General features: G+C 39.8%; 1 gene segment (V, D, J or C); it reads right to left on the reverse strand.

The window, feature by feature from the left end:
- Nucleotides 1-16,481: 16,481 nt before the first annotated feature.
- Nucleotides 16,482-17,081, reverse strand: LOC134479192 (immunoglobulin heavy variable 3-23-like). The segment is given in 2 exon segments: nucleotides 16,482-16,843; nucleotides 16,958-17,081. Coding segments are annotated over 2 exon segments (408 nt in total).
- Between the last annotated feature and the right edge of the window lie 4,271 nt (nucleotides 17,082-21,352).

Consider the following 21,352-nt stretch of genomic DNA (forward strand, 5'->3'; position numbering starts at 1 on the left):
TTGTTGTTCAGAGGCAGAATTGTATGACCACTCTAAAAATCAGTTTGATGTTTTCTCAGAATACTGGAAATATTGCTACCTCATAAACTAGTTATACTACTTTGGAAGATAGACTTCAAAAGTGTTTCACAATGCCACAGGGACACTCTCTCAACTATTTCATGTCAGATTTATTTATAATAGTCCCCATACTGGAAAGAACCCAGATGATCCTCAACTGAAGAGTGGATAAAAAAAATTGTGATTTATTTTAACCATGGAATACTACTCAGCTATAAAAATGAAAGGATATTATGATACTTCCAAGCAAATGAACGGTAGTAGAAAATATCTGTCTGAGTTATGTAAGACAAACCTAAAAGGAGGTGCATAGTATGTACTTATTTATATGTAAATATTAGCCATGAAGGACAGTATATCATGGCTGCAATCCATGGACCCAAAGAAGCTAAATAAGAAGGGCCCAAGGAAGTATGCTTGAATCTCACTCAGAAAAGGAAATAAAAATTTCATTTTAAATGGATAGTGTTAGGGAAGTGGGTGTGAGAGAAGATGGTGTAGGGGGAGTTGTGGATGAGGGGGAAGACATGTCTATAGAGCCAAGGAGAGGGAATGGAGAGTGAATACTATTTGGTGGTAAAGAGGGAGTGGAAGGGAGAATCTCAAGGATGCGCCAGAGACCTGTGTTTGGGGAGTCAACAGGGAGTCTATTTGGGTGACTCTGTCTGAAATGGTAGCAGTGGGAGATATGGAGCCTAAAATGCCCATTTCTTGTTTCCAAGCAGAAATTAAAATTGAAGGATGAGGACCTCAGCCCACCCTGCTGTTTCTTAAATTCTCGTCAAAATAAAAATTGTGCATTAGGTTTTTCACACCAACAATTCTTGCTAAGGCATAGGCAATAATTTGGACAAGACTCTGAAGATCTAAAAGATCCTTGATTCTGCAGTCCCTGCCAAGGAATTTCCACTATGAATACCCGAGGAGATATGTAATTCCTGTGCCGCTGTTCTCCTGAGTACAGTGCTTTAACCTGTGAAACTGCTACTAAATCCTGTGGAGGGAATTCCTGCAAGCATCAAGGCACCTCTCATGAAGACCCTTAATACCGTGTCTGTTCTGATGGATAAGCTGGAAGGTTCTGTGAGGCATGTCAAAATGAGTTTACTTCCAGCCTTTGACACAATGATATTGGGTGCCTGGATGGAATCAATGGCCACTCCTGCTTCCATGTGCTTGGATACCAAGGAAGGCACTGTGTCTTGGAAGTAGTTGAATGTGTTCTGAGCACTGCATGAAAGAGGTTGTATGACTCAGTGAGATGAGAGGATACGCGTGTGTTTGTCCTTGAGAGTATTCTGGTGTGAACTGTGAGTTGGAAATGGATGGATGTGAATTACAGCCTTGAGTATATGGTGTTGGTTTCAGGATGCTCCTGGTGATTACCTCTGTGACTATTCACCTCGATTCCTTGGCGACCACTGTGAACTCAACGTTGATGAATTGTGTCTTGGATTTAAACTTTATTCTCTCTCTACATGTCACCATGTTACATTTAGGGGACATAATTTTAGATCTTACTTTTCAGGCTGTGAACCTTCTCCACAGATTTATCCCTTAGGGTAGATATCAATTAATGCTTCACAGAGAGACCACAGATTTGGAACAGAAGGTATTCTTCATTTTTAGTGTGTACTATGTTGTTTCTTGATTTATTAATTCTGAAACCATGAGCAATATCCACGTCAGTTTTTGTCCTGAAAAATTCTGCAGACAACTGGGATTATAAGTAAGGCAGACAACAGCCTTTGTACAGTTCAAAATACTTAAAAATCATAGTGATGTTGATAGGAAAAATATGACACTTCAGAATCACCACAGAACTCTGCACAAATTGGTTGAATTTTTGAAGCAAGGATCCTGTGAAAGAACAGTGTTTATCTCTGTTGTGAAGCACAGTTTTTTAGTTTTGAGTACAAAATGAAACTGAAAGAATATCAGGGCTTTAGGTTGCAATTATAATAATTCTACCAATTAGGAGACATTCATAGGCCACAGTGAGTGAATAATCAGATTCACTCATTCCCTTCAATGATGAAAACATGCAGTAGAAATAACAAATGGTAGACTTTTAATCCTTAAAACTGTTTTTACAACACTTAAATTATCTGAAGAAGTGGTTCACCATTCTCCTTTTGAGAGCAGTAAGTCACATAGATGTTCTCCCAGACGTTGAATACCCTGATCATCCTGCCATGGCCCTCATTGCAATGAAACCGAGGCCAATAGCACATCATTGTCCATTCTGGCTTCCTTCCATGGCTAAACTGAAATGAAGTCCACTCATTCTGGGACTGTTCACTGCAAACTTGACTCAAAAACAGTTCTTTTGCTTCTGTGAGCAGAGTCTCAAGACTGTGCTAATTGTGAGCTGAATAAGATTCAAGGTGTGTTGGAAATTGAGATGGAATCAGTGACATTGTCAGTCCCAGGCATCAGCCTTGTAGACCACAGTTTATAGCTTCCCTGTCGTTCACTAATATAAATATGTCATAAGCTTTTGAGCCATGATGATAAGTCTATAATCCCTTTCAGGAACATTGTCTTTACACAGATGAATAGATCTGATAATGGCAGGGAAGGAAACATGAAGTAGTATTAGTTTGTAGACAGCTCCATGATTCCTGCCCACATTTTCCATATCTCTGCCTAAAGTGTGAACCCACAAATACCAAATCCTCTCCTTCAATTTTTCCAGAACTAATAGGACACCAATGTGTTGCTGTCACAGCTTTGTGATCAATACAGGCAACATAATTTCATGACAATCTGTCCAACTTAGATCATTTCCCAGGTGGTGTCATACTTAGATTAAACAATCATCATTCCCTGGCTTCCAATACACACCTAGTATTTTATGGTATCATAATCAATATGACCCTAGAATTCCATTGGGAGGAATGTTCTATCCAGGTTCTAGGTGCCACAGCTACTTGCTCTGATCTTCAGATGAGGAATCTGAATGAGCTACCAGTCCTTTGTATCATGTTTTTGGGACAGCAGTGTAAATAAGATTATTAGAAACCTGGGAATAGAAAAAAGGGAGTTATGTGTTAAAACAAAAATCATTTGGTCCATTAAATTCTAAGGGAACTATGTAAAGTAAAGCATCATAAATACGGAGGAAGAAAGAAAAATAGATGTTACCCACTTAGTGGATTAGGGACTGTTTGCAGATAGTTGAAGCTAAGCGAGTATCAGTAGCTACCTTAACCTTTTATCTCAGGCTAGAGCCTCACACATATTTTATTAGCAGCATCACAGATGGATGAGTGCTGAGCCTGTCATATGGTTACTGTGAGAATGATGGAGAGATTGAAAGTCATCAGCTTCATGGGTCACTGTACCTGGCTTATCTTCATATTGTCTCTAATTTGAATGTCACACAGTGCTTTAAACAGTGAACCTTACCCAGTCTTTGCCATGAGTCTCAGGTTCCTCTATCTTAAGGGTTCTCGAGTTTTCAGGTTCTGATCCTGGTCTTCATAATAGTCACTTCTGCCCTCTGTGATCCTCTGCATTTTGTGTTCAAGTTAGAGTTTATCCTACATGTCACCCACTCACCTCAAAAGTTTCAGTCCAGACATGTTCCCATACAGTTGAAAGGCAGGCAGAAAATGGAACAGAGACTAAAGGAAAGGCCATCTGGAGACCACCCTACCCAGTGATCCACCCCATTGGCAGACACCAAACACTTTTGCAGATGTCAAGATACACTTCCCTACAGGAGCCTGGTATGGTTGTCTCCTGAGAGTTTCTACCAGCACGTCACCAATACAGATGCAGATACTCGCTGCAAACCATTGACTGAGCATGGGGACCTCAATGGAAGAGCTAAGAGGAAGGCCTGAAGGAGCTGAAAGGGATTGCAACCCCATAGGAAAAAACAATATCAACTAAATGGACCACCAAGAGCTCCTAGAACAAATCACCAACCAAAGATTATACAGAGAGGGAGCAATAGCACCACATACATATGTAGCAGACAACTTCTGTATCTGACATGAATGGGGGGGAATACATTTTATTCTCTGTAGGTTTGATGCCCCAACATAGGGGGATATTAGAACAACGAGGCAGGGGTGGGTGAGTGGGTAAAGAAGCACACTCATAAAGGCAAAGGGGAATGGGGAGAGGGAAGATGGAGTGCAGCATTTGTGGATGTGTAATCTGGAAGATTGTGTATAGTTCTTCATAACTACAAAAAGAGGCAGGCTTGGTAGTCAACTATTAAGTCCACCTGTGAGTTGTGGAGACAACATGGTCATTGGGACTCACAGGGCAAACAGTCTAGCAGGATGTTGAGGTGATTGTGTAGATAGATAGAAGAATATATTTCATCATGACAAACACAGACACTTACACAACCACAAAGTCACTCACTCACATACACGAGAGAGAGAGAGAGAGAGAGAGAAGGAACAGAGAGAGACAGAATTATGGGGAGATATAGAGACAGAAACAAATTAACAGAGAGACAGAGTCAAATAAACACATTAGACCTACAGAGACTGAGGGAAATACTATAATAAACAAATAAATAAACAAATCAACAAATGAATAAATAAGTATCACATGTAGCAGAGGAAAACACAAAGTTGAATAAATATTAGTACACTCTGGAGATTACTATACAGTATGCTTGTAGAGAGAATCCTTGTAGAGAGAAAGCCCAGTCCCAGAGGACTCTGATCCTCTATTTCCTCCAAGATTTTCTTTTTTCTTACATTTCTTTTCTTTTATTGGATATTTTCATTATTTACATTTAAAAATGTATCCCCTTCCCCAGTTTCCTCTCCAGAAATCCACTATCCCATTCCACCACCCCCTGCTTCTCTGACAGTGCTACCTCACCTACCCACACACTCCCATTCACCTCTCAGCCCTGATATTACCCTACACTGGGCATCAAGCCTTGACAGGACCAAGGGCCTCTCCTCCCACTGATGCATGACAATGCCATCCTTTGCTACATATGCAGCTGGAGCCATAGATCCATCCCTGTGTACTCTTGGGATGGTGGTTTTGTCCTTGGGAGATTGGGAAGGATGAGTCTGTTTGGTTTATACTATTGTTCTGTCTATGGGGTTGCAAACCCTTTTGGCTCCTTCAGTCCTTTCTCTAACATCTCTATCAGAGACCCTGTTCTCAGTCCAATGGTTGGCTGCAAGCATCTGCCTCTGTATTTGTAAGGTTCTAGCAGAGCCTCTCAGAAGATGGTTATATTAGGCTCCTGTCAGCATGCACTTTTGGCATCTGCAATATTGTCTAGGTTTGGTGTCTGTATATGGGATGTATCCCTTAGATGGGGAAGTATATGGATGGCCTTACCTTCAGTCTCCTGTATATAATTTTTCTCTATATATCTTCCAGTGAATATTTTTCTTGTTCTGCCTCCAAAGAAGATCTGAAGCATCCACACTTTGGTCTTCTTCTTCAGCTTCAAGTGGTTTGTGATTTGTATCTTGGGTAGAATCATCTTCTCTAACCTCCAGTGTATCACAGAGCAATCCTGATTAAAAACTGTATGGTATTGGTACAGAGACAGGCAGATAGATAAATGGAATAGGACTGAAGACCCAGAATTGAACCGACACACCTATGGTCACTTGATCTTGACAAAGGAGCTAAAAATCATCCAGTGAAAGAAAGACAGCATTTTCAAAAAATGGTGCTGGTTCAACTGGTTGTCAGAATGTACAAGAGTGCAAATCGATCCATTCTTATCATGCTGTACAATGCTAAGGTCTAAGTGGATCAAGGACCTCTACTAAAACTAGATACACTTAAAGTAATAGAATCTGACCTGTGCTGAAGACACTGCTCATAGCAGATATAAGATATCAAAGACACTAATGTCAGTTTCAGAGATTGACAAAGTATGGTAGTTACATATTTATTTTTGCGTTTTGTTAAGGATTGATCACACTTCATTTTGTTCCTCTTTGTGCATGTGCACAAAACATACTTTGTTTCCATACTGTAATGATTTTTTAGTTTCAATGTGTAATTTAGTATCTCAAACATAATTTTGCTTCTATGTAACAGCTCAGATTTTACCACTGTCTGGGATAGACAGGAATTTTCTATAATGTGGCTCTTAGACGTGGAAACACTTACAAAGTAATTGCAGCATATCTCATTCTCTGTAAAAAGAACACCTGAGAACTTCCTGAATTCAAATTATTCCTGATCAAATGCTATCTTCAGACCTTATTAAGACACCTGAGACCTTCCTTATCCTCATCTGCTTGCCATGTAGAATTTGCTCTGGATATACATATCTATGGATAGCAAATTGCTTTTGTTTTTTGCATCCTGAAGTTCTCCATATATTTCTTTTAAGTTCACCATCCACCATCCTCTTTTCCCATCATTACACTAGGTAAAATGTGACTATTTTAATATTGTGTTTGACTAGTTTTCCTATTCTACAATTAACATGATTAGTATAATCAGGGTGTTTAATTAAATTTTATGATGAACGTTTTCTATTTAACCAGTTCTCTGGTTTCCCTCCTCCCCTTTCACTTTCTCTCAAAATACCTCAGTTTTCCTTTCCCATCACCAATATTCCTTTTTCCTTGGTTCTCCCTGTCCTACATTTAAGATGTATCCCTTCCTAGGGTTTTGATTCTAGTTCCAAAAGATAGAAAAAAATCCAGAGCCACTGATTCACAATGATGATTTTGTAAATGACAGAAACATCCAATGATTGTACTTTCAAGTTTTTGTCATATTGTTCAAAATAACATATTTCAGTTACATTAAATCATGTACATTTAGAGTAAACATTTCCTCAAAATAGATTAAAAGTATGACTACTAAATGACTGAATTTTTTTTTTGGTTCTTTTTTTTTTTTTCGGAGCTGGGGACCGAACCCAGGGCCTTGCGCTTCCTAGGCAAGCGCTCTACCACTGAGCTAAATCCCCAACCCCAGTGACTGAATGTTTTAAAGGCACTAAATCCTCCAAAGAAAATGATAAGGATTATGCTGCAAAATATGATATGAATTGATAGGCAAGAGTAACTTTAGTAAAAGGTGATGGAGGTTTTATTTTTACTAATGTTAAGTTAAAGCTTCCTATGTTGATAATAAGTCCAGCATTGTAATCACACATGCACAGAGAGAGAGAGAGAGAGAGAGAGAGAGAGAGAGAGAGAGAGAGAGAGAGAGAGAGAGAGAGAGAGAGAGAGGAGTCTGGGGAAAGAGTCACAGAGATCTGAGGTGGTCAATAGTGTTTGTGGACTTGCCAAGGGAAGAATAATAATTAGCAAGATCACTACATTGTCTCCATTTGGTATACATGGACATCTGCCAGGTAGACTGCAGGGCATTGGGGCATTTCATATGTAGATGAACCAGTAGAAGAGGTGTAGGTAATTGCTGGGTTTATGACTTGTTTTGGAGAACAAGACAGGGACCAGGAAGAAGGGAAAATTCACATCTTGGACTTTCAAGCCACATGGGGAAACGGAAGGTTTCCTGTCTGGTGAAAACATAATTATAGAGAATCTTAACAGTGAAGGGCTGCAAGAAGATGCACAGAATATTGGGGCCATGGCAAGTGTGAAGAATGCTGGGAGATAAAGTCCCAAGGTCATTCTTCTTATATTGTTTCCTGGCTAAGTGGGACAAGTGGAGGGATCTTGACAGACTCTGTGTGTGATCTCAGTAGTCCTGAATGAAGATGAGCCAGGATCAGAAATAAAAAACACTGGTTGAAGAGAGGATTGTGATTTGGGTATCTGGGGGCTGGGGATTTAGCTCAGTGGTAGAGCGTTTGCCTAGCAAGTGCAAGGCTCTGAGTTTGGTCCTCAGCTCCGGAATTAAAAAAAACAAAAAACAAAAAACAAAAAGAGATTTGGGTATCTGCCATTTGTAAGAGCTCTGAAGAGGGCAGTTGTGTTGAATGGGTCTTCCAGGAATATGAGGCAGTTGTAGGATTCCTGGTGGGGAAGATGACAATCATCATAACTTTTTTTTCAAATGTATGTGCTCAAGTCCTTTAATTATCAGTTTCTTTGTATCTGCTGAGTTTCAAGGCAGTATGATACAAAGATGTTGCATATTGTGTATCCCAACCCTTGAAGACATAGACCTTGTGGAAACAAAGTTAGGAGATAATCATTCTTGCTTTTAGAAACAGAAAGACAAGGAAGATCTGCTACCTTTTGAAAAATTTAGTCAACCTCTTTCCAAGCCACGAACAGGCTCACATTCTATAAGGAAATTCTTATAGGATCTTCAGAGAAGCAAGGAGTGATTTTCTGCCTTACAGTATAATGGTTTCATGGGGTTCATCCATCTAACAACTCAATACAATACATGCTAGAATGGAGACATTTTTGAGTGCCCAAAATTCCTCATTAAATTATTTTTAAAAATCTTACTGAGATAACTTCTGTCACCACACTTACCCAGGGGCTAGTTTTATGATGATGACATGTAGGAGGAGGACCATAAATATGTGCCAACTACACATACTTTTCAGTGAGTATGTCTTCATTTGACTTCAGAATTCAGGCATTCCATTAGACAAGAGAGCAGTGAGAGACTGTACAACTGTGAGCTCAGAAAGTAAACACAGGAATGCAAAAATCTATTTGAAATGAAAATGTTATTTTCTGTCATCTATATATACCCAGGCATGAGATTGCTGGGTCCTGCCATGTGGGTTGCTTAAGTACAACAAGCCTGAACCAACGGTACAGTTTCATGTTTCTTGCTAACCAGCTGCTAAAATTTGTGCACCAACATCCACAAATTTTAAGGTTTTGTTTCCCTCCAGTTGGCAAGAAGGACCCCTGATTTCCCAAATAGGGCTTGGCCAGCCTTTATGGGGTAAGGGGTTGGCACTTTAGGGCCACAGTCCTAAAAACCAGCCCCCTACCTGGCATGCAAGATAAGACTTCAACTCTTAGGCATATATTCCCCCGAAAGCAGCTCTTATACCCTTCTCTTTTGGGATACTTTAAGACATGTAGAACTTCTGAGTGTTGGATATGAATGCTTTCTGGTGAGTCTAGGACTCACCGTAATTACCCTCTAGAGGATCTAAGTGACAACTTAGACATCTGTCTTGGCAGAAAATTTGTAGTTGACATTATTCTCAGGATGGAGGTGTGGATAATTCAATAACTCCCCAATTGGTGACTTATTTTCGAGCATACCTCCTGGATCCTCACTGGGATGTCTCCTGAAAAACTTCAAATCTCTGAAGTTAATGCCTGACGAGAGGGCATCACAACTAACACACCTCTGCAATAAGGTTTGGATTCAGTACCCATTAACCAATGACTCCACTTAATGGCACACTAGATTGAATAATCTCATGGATTCTTCATACATACTACCAGTGGTCTGGTAAATGGAAAGAGGTCATCTGTGAGCAGTCATTTAACTATCTTTGCTCCAAGCCCTTCCTGTGTTCCTCTTGTTTCCCCAACCCAACTTCTCTTATCCATCGAACCTCCACCAGATGAAGCTACAACTCTCAATCCAGCTAACAAACTACCTCCTTTCTGCAGCAGGCCTGTTTCCACACCTTGAATAACCCAAAGCACCACCTCAGTTTTTCATTCTCACCATGCTACCCAAGAACCTCCTTGCTCAACCTCTCCAGATGCATTCCCTCCTCCTGTGACAGCTTCAGGCAACTACAATGCAGCTGCCCTGAATTGGTACCTATCTTCACCCCTCCCATCACCTGCTCCTAGCCTGTAGCCAAACTCCCAAGTCCTTCATTGCCAGGGAATGCTGACCAAGCACTGTTCTTTCCTTAAGGAACGAAGCTGGCGCAGATGGCCTTATCAGAGTACATGTTCCTATCGCATTGAATGAACTTTCTCAGATAGAAGACTGGGTTCCTATACCGCTTACTTCTGTGCCTTTACTAGTGAAGGTTCAGTACCTTATTCAATCTTATAGCTTGTCTTTCCACAATGTACATATACTCCTTACCAAATTTACTTCCAGATGAAGGCAGGTGAGTTTTGGAGCAGGTGAGAATACATGACTACCAGGTGCATCAAACAGATGCAACATATCCCACTGCATTTGTGGTGGTAACTGACCAAGATCCCGAATAGAATTATAATTCTGAAGGTGACATTTTAGCCAGAGATAGATTTATAACCTTCCTCCAGGCCAGTTTCCAAAGGGCAGTCTTACATCCAGTAAAATTTGAAAAACTCCAAGAGGTCATTCAGGAAAAACAGGAAAACCCATCTCAATTTTCGTAATGGCTCACAGAGGCTTTATTATAATGCACTAATCCGGATTCTGAAAACCCAGAAATTTAGCAACCTCTGATGACCTACTTCTTTTCCCAGAGCAACCCCAACTTAGAAACTTGGAGAGGGGAACCCTAACTCCACAGCCAAAAGTTTTGGCCCTGCCCTTCAAAGTGTACCATCAGAGAGATAAGGAGGATATGAGACAAAAATACCATATGTTGGCATAAGCTCTGTGATAAGCCCAAGCTATTGTCATGGACTCCTTGTCTTTTCAGGCTCAGAGACCACTGGGCTCCTGCTACAAATGTGGTCAACAAAGTCATTTGGTGAAGGCTTGTCCTAACTTCTGCAAGCCAAGGGAACCATGTCCTAGGTGCCATCAGGCGGGACATTAGGCTCTTGATTGCCCTCATGTTGGGCAGGGCAGAGGGACATCACCCTCAGATTATACTCCAGCTGATTTCCTAGGCTTGGCTATGGACAACTTGAGGGGCCTGAGCTTGATGACCACTACCATCCCTAGGGAGCCCTGGTTAGCCATCATCGTATGTGAGCTGTCTGTCTTTCTCCTCTTGACACTGGGCCATTTACTGAGTCCTGATGGAGTTTTGGGGATCCACTTTTTCAATTATTTTCCTATAGTCAAGTTAGGAAGACAACCTTACCTTCCTCACCAGACTCCACCACTTAGTTGCATTTTTAGGGTGTGTACCTCTCACCCACTTCTTTTTGATAATGCCAACATGTACTGTACCCTTATTGGAAAAGGATCTTCTAGCTAAGTGGGAGCCTCTATTTCCTTCTGCCTAAATCCAAGCTCGCCAGTTAGCTCTCTGTTCATTCTTCTAGCCAGTCAACCTGCTAAAACTAACACCGGAGATCTCAGAAAAAATGATGAAAATTATTTGTTCTTTAGAAGAAAAATGAGATGGCTGTGTTGAAGAACTTCAATTTTCCATATGAAATATAATCACAGGGCATGCTTAAGTTAAAAGAATTTTGATACCAACTCCATATTATTGGTATTTATCTTCTTCAGAAGAGCATCCTTATCTTCACTAATGTTTTTTATTTATTCATTCTTTCTTTATTTATTTATTTATTTTGAATTTATAACTCAGTCACAGTCCACCTTTTTATCCTCTTCCCAGTTTCACTCTTACAAATCTCTTCCCAAATTGCCGTTTTCCTTTATCTGACTATAAGGTACCACTCCACCCTGTAGCATCTAGTGTCAGCAAGCCTCATAATGAGCCCCAACAAGGCAGTTTAGATAAGGTGAAAGGGATTCAATAGCAGATAGCAGAGACCAGGTCACATCCTGTTGAAATTCTTAGGGTACCCTCATGAGGACAGAGCTGCACATTTGCTACTATTTATATGGGGTCTAGGTGTGGCTCCTGCATGCCCCCTGTTTGGTGGGCCAGGCTGTGTAGACCCCCAAATGGTCCCATGATATTTGACTCTATTCGTCTTCCTGTGGAGTCCTGGACACTTCCAACTTGCTCATTTCTATCCCTCAATCTTCAGAATGAGACCCTGGGCACTGTATTGTGTTTGGCTGTACATCTGCCTCCATCTATTGCTGGATGAAGCCTCACAGGAGGCAATTTTGCGATGGCCCCTGCACATCTTCGAAGCACGTCAACATTTGGGTTGAACATTTTGTGGTTGAAGTAATGTGCCCATCCCCCTTCTGTAAGTACTACCAGGCTACAAGGGGCATCCACTTTAGTTTCTATATCCCCTTATGGTAGGAATCTCAGCTAGGTCACCCCCATAGACTTCACATATACTATTCTGGACCAGACCTCTAGCTAGTTACTAGAGAGGCACCCTTTCACTATGGCAGATTTTTATTCTAATTCCCATCTGTCTCTCTAGCCTCCTCCTTTCCACACTTGATTGCCATTGCCAAATCCCTTCTCTCCTCCTCTCCTACACACTTCATTCTCTCCATCCACCTCAGCTGACTAATTTACATTCTGAGTGAGATTCATGAATCCTCCTGTGGGAAATATTTAATAATCATCTACTTTGGGCCTTTTGATTGTGGAATGGTTGTCCTGTACTTTTTGACTAATGTATACTTATAAACGCATACATATTATATAGGTGATTTTGGTTCTGGACTACACCACTCAGCATGATTCTTAAGTCCCATCCATTTTCCTGCAAATTTCATGATGTCTTTGTAATACCTGCACAGTATTCTATTTATAGCTATTAAACATTTTTACCTATTCTTCACTTCAAGTACATCTATATGTATGTGGTTTTAAGTTTTCTGGCTATTACAAATAATGTTGCTGTGAATATAGTTGAACAAACAGGTGGGGGATGTTTTGTGTATATGCGCAGGAATGGTATAGCATGATCTTGAGGTAGAACTATTCCAAGATTTCTATGAAACCATCAAATATAATTTTTTTAAAAAATGTACTTGTTACATTCCCATTAGCAAAGGATGACTTTTCCTCTTGTTGTGAATCCTTACCATCATTTGAGTTTTTGATCTTAGTAATTCTGATGAGGGTAGCATGGAATCTCATGCATTGCATTATTCTGATGACTAAGGATGTTGAATATGTCTTTAAGGGATTCTTGACCATTTAGTATTCCTCTCGAAATTTTATTTATAATGCTTACTGTTCCCCTTTTTTTCTTTCCTTTAGTGGACGTTTTCCTTATTCACATTTTAAATATTATTCCCTTTCCTGGTTTTTCCCTCCAGAAAAATTTCATCCCATGCCTCCAACCCTGCCTCCTTGAGTTTGCTCCCCAACACATCCACCAAATACCGTTTGCCTCTATGACTTTGTATTCTCTTGCACGGGGGAATCACACCTCCATAGGACCAAAGGCCTCTCATCCCTTTTATCCCTAACAAGGCCATCTCTGGGGTGTCTTGTTTGTTATATTGTTGTTCTTCCTATGGAGTTGCAACCCCCTTAGTTACCTAAGTTCATTCTCTATCTTCTCCATTTTGAACCCAGTTCAATGGTTGGCTGTGAGCATCTGCCTCTCTGTGTACCTCACTGATGGTGAAACAAGAAAGTTTAGAGATATTTGATTCCCTGATCCACTTTCGACAGCCAGTCTTCCATGTCCCAACCTTCTCTTCTCTTTATTTCATTAACTAGATTATTCATATTTTTCTTACATAAGACAGACACTACATATAGGTTTCATTTTTTCTTTTGAAGATCCTAGTATGAAGTAGCTTAATAAAATTGTTGAAAATGAGTATTATATTCTATCACTGTATACGAACTAACCAGGATAATGGTCTGATAAAGGCTTGAGTCTGGTATTTTTCAAGAGTTGGACGTTCTATATCTGTAGGAGGATCAGTGCTTTAGCTGGGGATTAAAATTGTGATGAAACACTGCAAAAAAATAAACTTGAAGTGAAAGTGTTCATTTGGGTAAAACTTTTACATTCCTGTTCATTAGAAAAAGAAATCAGAACTGGAAATCAAATATGGCAGGAAACTAGAGACAAGAAGGGATGCATTAGGATCAGCATACAAAGTAAAGATGGCGTCCCAAATATGTTTTCTTTATTGAAAGCACAGGAAAATCTGTGTGACTAATGTTGGATGGACTTTAGTGTTACATCCTAGTGGTCCTGACAGCTGTATTCCTGAATTGTTGTATAGAGTATTCATAGATATCTGGCAATATATTGAACCTAGTATTTTCAAAGTTGTTTGGCAGCAGGTGATCTCAGAATGTGGCCACTTCAGGAGGCTCCTTCCTCATCAGATACATGTTTCTTATTTTGGCTGGGTGTGCACAGAGCATGAGTATCAATGAAATTATTCTATATTTACTTCATGAATCACAGATCTGAAAGCAAACAACACAAATTCTTGGATTCATCACTTAGGTGGTGTATATATTTTAAAGACTCTCATGACATGACACTATGTCGATGCTTCCCCTTTGTGCAAATAGGATGTTCTGAAAAATAACCCAGAGAGAAGTGATGTAACCACTTGAAAATAGCAGTGAATTAAGCATTTGTGATGAACCCACATTCTAGCAATCCTATGGCCAGTGAATAAGATTGAAAGGAACATATTCCAGGCAGTGTTTTGGGGGCAGTGGTGATATTTTATATATTTTAGACAGCTCAGTCATATTGCTATAACTCTTGTAGAAATTCACGGGTTTAGTGGCATTTATCTACTTTCTTCATTTGCTTTAGTGCTGGAATATTTTACCCTGTGTTCTGTGGCCACTTCCTCTGCATTGTTGTGCACATATATACACTTTACAAATGTACAGTAATTACAAGAACTTTGGCATTTGGCTCTGTGAAGACATCAATTAGCAAAGAACTTTACAAACTGCTAACCAAGTTGTGTTGGAAATTGAGATGAAATCAGAACATTTGTCAGTCTCAAGTTTCATTTATCAGTCTGGACCACAGTTTGTAGTTATCCAGTCATTCACTAGAGTAGTTGTAGCTGTGACTTTCTTGTGGACATGATGTTAAAACCTCATCTCTCTTTTAGAAAGTGTCATCACACAGGTGAATGGAATTGATGGTGGCAAAACAGGACAGAAAATATAGAATCACCTTGTTGATGCACCTCTGGTGGTGCCTGACAGCATCTTCTAATCTATGCTAATTTTGTAAACCAGGAAAGTAGAGACCGCTTCTTTTATTTCTCCATAACTCACAGGAAACCAGTGTGTTGCCATCCCAGCTATGCCATTATCATAGGCAGTACAACTCTATGACAATCTGACAATCATACACAGATTCCTAGTTACCACATGCTTCGTTTGAACAATAATCATTCCGTGCTGTCTAATACCTTCCTACTCTTTTAGGAATCTAGTGTTTCAGGGTGGTATGACCACAGAATCTCCTTTTATGTTGACACCAAGCATATGACCAGAATGCCATTGAAAAGTATGTTGTATTTAGATTATAAATGCTGCACCTGACTTCTGATGAAGAACACCAACTCAGAATGAACCAATCATCATTTACATCATGTTTCTGCGACAACAGCTTAAAAGAAAATTCCTAGAAACCTGAGAGAAGTAGAGTAGATTAATGTGTTAAATACAATATTATCTGTTCTATTAAATTGTTGCTGAACTACACAAACTAAACGGTAACAAATACAGAGTGAAAGAACTAAGAAATGTTACTCTTTGGGTGGAGTAGGACCTGTGTAGAACTTTCTGAAGCTCAGTAAGTATTACTCGTTACATTGATCTCATGTCTCAGTTCTGGAGTCTCACGCACATTTCTTTACTGACAGCATAAGCTGGGTCTGTGTTGTGTCTGTGTCATATGATCTTTGTGAAGATCATGGAGAGACACAAAGTCATCTTCTTCATTGATCACAGGCCCTACTAGTTTTCTATGTTGATTCTATCTTGAAGACTCTATCTTGAAGTGTGCTGTGAAGGGAATGTTATGGACTCTCTGCCCTGAGTCTATGTTTCCACACTCTCATGTGTTCCTTATTTTTTGGGGATCTGAACCAGGGTCCTCAAACAGATTCTTGTCTTCCTTACATGATGTTCTGCCTTTTGTTCAAGTCACAGTTTATCCTACATTGAAAGTCATCTTCAATGGGAGTATAGGTATAATTTTGTGCTTTAAGCGCTTACCACACCAGCAGGATTATTTGTGTTTAGTCTCCATAACTACAAAAGAGTTCAGTTTCCTAGGCAGTCAGAAAGCATACTTCTCAGATTTGAAGACAGTGTGATGTTGGGAGTCAGAAACCAAGCAGTGTAGCAATATCCTGTGATACATCTCAACACAGACACACACACACACACACACACACACACACACACAGAGAGAGAGAGAGAGAGAGAGAGAGAGAGAGAGAGAGAGAGAGAGCAAGAGAGAAGCATCGGAAATAAATAAACAGAGCCTTGAAGAGAGAGGCAAACGCAGAGACAAAGAAACTCCATAACATATAAATAAATGAATACAAAGCACATATTAAACAGGAAAACTGAAAATTGAATAAACATTTGTCTACTTCAAGGGTTACTACACAATCACTTGCAGAGAGTATCCTTGTAGAGAGGCAACCTAGACACTAAGGAGTCCCACTCTTACTTTGTTCCAGGTCTTTCTACATAAACTAACACTCAGTAACTGGATGCTTTCTGTGCTCCTTGTGCCCCCTGCTGGTCACTAATACCCTGCAAGAGGTTTGTGTTTAAGCTCACAGTAACATTCACTCACTGTGTCTCTTGTACAGTAATAAGTGGCCGTGTCCTCAGACCTCAGACTGTTCATTTGCAGGTATAGGGTGCTTTTTGCATTATCTCTGGAGATAGTGAATCGGCCCTTCACAGAGTCTGGATAGTAAGTGCTACCACCAGTATTAGTAATGGATGCAACCCACTCCAGCCCCTTCCCTGGAGCCTGGCGGATCCAGGTCATCCAGTAGTTATTGAATGTGAATCCAGAGGCTACACAGGATAGTTTCAGAGACCTTCCAGGCTGCACTAGGCCTCCCCCAGACTCCACCAGCTGCACCTCACACTGGACACCTGCAAACAGAGAATACTGGATAGAAAACCATCACTAACACAACACAACAAACAAAATAAAATTTCTTATTCTCACGTGCACCCAACAGACATAATTACACATTTATCAATTACCTTTTATGAAAAGGACAAGGAAAACCAAGCTGAGCCTGATGTCCATGGTGAGGAGTCTGTGCAGTGCTGCAGTACTGATTACTGAGTGGGAGAACCTCAGAGTCCAGGACTTGTCTCCTCTCTCAGAGCTGCAGGGTCAGGACAGGCCGGTTTTCATGGGCATAGAGAAGAATTATTTGCATATCTTCCTGCTACAATATGCTCTGGAACTATACCTGAGCTGAAGACAGTGCTCATAGCACATACATGACATCAAAGACATTGATGTCAGTTACAGATTTGGACCAAGTGTCGTGGTTTAATATTCACATTTTTTGGTAAAGATTCACCATATTACATTTAGTTTCCTTTTGTCCTTGTACACAGAACAAGTTTTGTTTTCATAGTCAGGATTCTTTAGTATAATATGTAATTAAGTACACCATACATTCTTGTGTTTCTATGTATGAGCTCAGTCTTTTCCAATACCTGGGCAGGACATGGCTTCTCCCAATTGTGGTCCTTGGAGACAGTTTCTCCTGTAAGGTTATTGTAGCCAAACTCATTTTTGTGACAAGAACACTGGGCTTTTTCTGAAACTTACTTCTTCATGATAGAATGCTGTCCTCCGACCTAAAGATATTTCTAACTTAGACATTGTGGAGTCTGTCTAAGACTCAAAATTGGCAAGGGAGACCTATTTACATTTTCAGCAAACTCACTCGCTTTTAATTCTGAAGTTATTCATTTATTCCTTTGAAGTCCCCCTTCGATTATTTTCTTTCTGCACCTGTATACCAGGTAACATGTGACTGTTTTATATTGTAATATGTTAGTTTTTATTTTCTCCAGTTAGCGTAAAACATATACCTGTGGCTTTTAATTAACTTTTAGGGTGCCTTTTTCATATTTGATCAGTTCTCTTGTTTCGGTCCTCCCAATTAGGTTCCCCTCACCACACTTCAATTTTGCTTTCACATCATCAATATTCCCTTGTCTTTGGTCATCCATGTCCTATGCATAAGATGTGTCCCCTTCTTAGGTTTCTAGTTCCAAATGCTACAAAATTAAGGACTTCAGGCACCCAAAGAATGTGTTGCATATGACAGAAACAGGCAGTGTTTCTCTTCACAAGGCTTTGTTTTATTGTTTGAAATAATATTTTACAGTTGCATTTAAATTCCTCCCAGGCTCAGAGGACATGAATTAAGAGACGGTAGAGAAAATGAAACATGTGAAAGTTGGGGTTGAGGACTGTGAAATAATGTCTTGTGAACAAGACATGCCTATCCAATCCATCCACTGATGATGGCTGTAATTCGTGTAAGCCCCACCTGATACCAAGCCAATCATAACCTGATATAGCCTTTGTAAGTATTTTCCAGGTTTTCTGTCTTAGTGAAGCACTGGTTTATATAGATATTTCATGGAGAAGAGCAAAGTTTGGTCATTGGTCAATTTTCTATGCTGCAATGCTTGCCTTTACACATATGCACATATGGGCACCTTTTTTCGAATAAAAATGCCATGATGTTGAGAGTGGTTGAGTTGAGATATGCAGTTGGCAAAGATATGGGGATGTTGAAGGGGAAAATAGGATAGAGACATAAACACACTAACTTTATACATGAGGAGTCTACAATTCTTCAAAACTTAGATAAAAGGTTAGATGGCTGAATTGTCTAAAGACAATAATTCCCCAACGAAAATATTAAGATATATGCTGCAAAATGTAATGGTGGATAGGTAAGGCAACCCTCAGTAAAGGCAATGGTAAAGAAGGTTTTCTTTTTTCTTTTTTAAATTTTACTACACCATATTCCAAGGAATAGTTTGAAACCATGATATCTATACCATAACATTGCAGTTGCACATATACAAACATGGAGAAAGAGAGAGAGAGAGAGAGAGAGAGAGAGAGAGAGAGAGAGAGAGAGGAGAGACATGTGTCTGGACAAAGAGGTACAGAGACCTGAGGTTGTGTATGGTTTTTGTGAACATGCCAAGGGAACAATAATGAACCAGTGTAAGAAGTGTAGGTAATAGTTGGTTTCATTGCTTGTTTTGGAGAACAGCACAAGGACCAGGAGGAAGTGCCAATTTACCTCTTGGATTTTCTCATCCTATGGGGCAATTGAAGGGTCCCTGGATGGTGAAAACATAACTACAGATACTCTAAACAGAGAAGGGTTGTGAAATAAGGTACAGAATATTGGGGGTGTGGTATGTGCAGCTTTGGCATGTGTGACTGTGTTACGTGGGGCTGTGTGAGAAACATTAAAGGATAAGTGCTGGGACCTAAAGACCAAGGTCATTTATTATGCTGTTTCCTGGAATAGTGGGATAAGTTGAGGACCTTTGACAATCTCGGTATGTGACCTGTGTGAATGGGGAACAGGAAGAGAAATAAAAGACACTGGACAGAATTTGAATGAAGATTTGGGGATCCACTATTGGTACAGCTACTGAAGAGGATCCACAGCATTTACTGGGTTTTAAAGGGCTATAGGACAATTGTAGTATTTCTGTTGGGGAAGACAACAACTACCATAACTGTTTTTCTGAAGTGCATGTGTTAAAATCTTTTAATTATTCAAGGTTGTAGGATACAAAGATGTTACATATCATGTATTCTCAACCCATGAAGACACAGGCCTTCTGAAATCAAAGGTATGAGGCAATAAATCTTGAGTTTAGAAAACAAAGAAACAAGGAAGTTTTTCTTCCATTAGAAAAATTCATTCAACCTCTATCCTAGGTCAGGGGAATACGTCAGGAGAACTCATCTAGAATGCATAAAGATTCTCAGTATCTTTTCTGCACACATATGACCACATGTGGGATTATTGACAGGAACTTCAGGAAAGCAATAAATGTCATCTCTCTTGCAGTATAGTGATTTCATCAAGTTTGTCCACATGTAAACTCGTAAAATAAATCAATAAAATGTATGCTAGTAAGTAGACATCCTTGAATTCACACAGTACCTCAGTAAATTATCTTTAACAATCTGACTGAGGCAAGATCTGTCCCTCAAGTACTAGTTCTATGACAATATCTCATAGGAAGAGAACCATAGGTATATGTAGATACAAGCACCATTCAGTAAGAGTGTCTTCCTATGACTTCATGCCTCATGCCTCCTGAAAGAAATTCTTGCAGTGAGAGACAGTGCAACTGTGAGATCAAGAAATGAACCTCGAAATGCAAAAATATATTTCAAATGAAAATGTCATTACCTATGATCAGTATACAACCATACAGGAGATTTTTGGGTAACGTGATTGCTATTTCCAAATCCATGGAATCCTGAATATTATATGCCAAAATTGAACAGGATCATGCTAATGTTCACAGGGAACAGGGACCCCATTCTCTCCAACCAGGCAACACTTCTTTTCACTCAATTTTAAATGTTCTAATATCATTGATTATCAGAAGTGTTTCATTTAGAATTTAAATTCCATTTCTGTTGTGATTAGAGATGTTGAATTTATGAATCCTCTCCTGTCCACATGCTCTGGCTAAAAGGAAGGATCCCAGTTAGTCAGAGGAGGACAGAAGACAGAAAGTTGTGTGCTCAAGAGAATACTATGTCTCTCTTCTCTATACTGTAGTCAATGTTTTATCCTGGAGACTAACATCTCAGACGAGTGACTAAAATGTTGTTCTTTAGAAGAAAAATAAGACAACTGTTGCATTTTGTCTAAGCTCTGCCCCAGAGTTGCCTGACAATAGCCAGGTATGCCTGACTCACTAAAAAAGGGGCTGCTTGCCCACTCTGCTCTCTCTTGCTCTTGACTTCTTCCTCCCACTCTTTCCTTCTACTCCATTCCCATTTTCTCCTCATTTTGTCCCCTCCTCTCCAGTGCTCAAGGCCATCATTTACTCCTCTACTCTTCTACTTTCTCTGTGTGTTTGTCTCTGCGTGACTGTCTCTCTGTCTCTCCTTGTCTCTCTCTGTCTCGTCTCTCTCTCTCTCTCTCTCTCTCTCTCTCTCTCTCTCTCTCTCTCTGACTTTATTTCTACTACCCTCTTTACTCTCCTCCCCATGCCCTAAACAAATTCTATTCTATACTACACCTTATTGTGGCTAGTCCCTCAGAGGGAAAGAATGCCTCAGTATGTGCCTGATAAGTTACCCCTTACCCTATACCTTACCATTCTTCCACCAAAACATATTCCTTCTCTCACCCTTTATCATTTTATAAACACAACAACTACTGTGTTACAGAACTTCAATTTTTCAAATAATATAAAATCGCATGATATATTTAAGAGAAGTGAATTTTGAGGGCACCTCCATTCTATTGGTTCTTCTATTCTACTACAGACAAGCATCCCTGTCTGCATTATTTATTTGATTGTTTACTTGCTTATTTATTTATTTTCACTTTACATCTCAATCACAGCCAT

Source organism: Rattus norvegicus, chromosome 6 (genome assembly GCF_036323735.1).
Source record: "Rattus norvegicus strain BN/NHsdMcwi chromosome 6, GRCr8, whole genome shotgun sequence".
Taxonomy (NCBI): domain Eukaryota; kingdom Metazoa; phylum Chordata; class Mammalia; order Rodentia; family Muridae; genus Rattus; species Rattus norvegicus.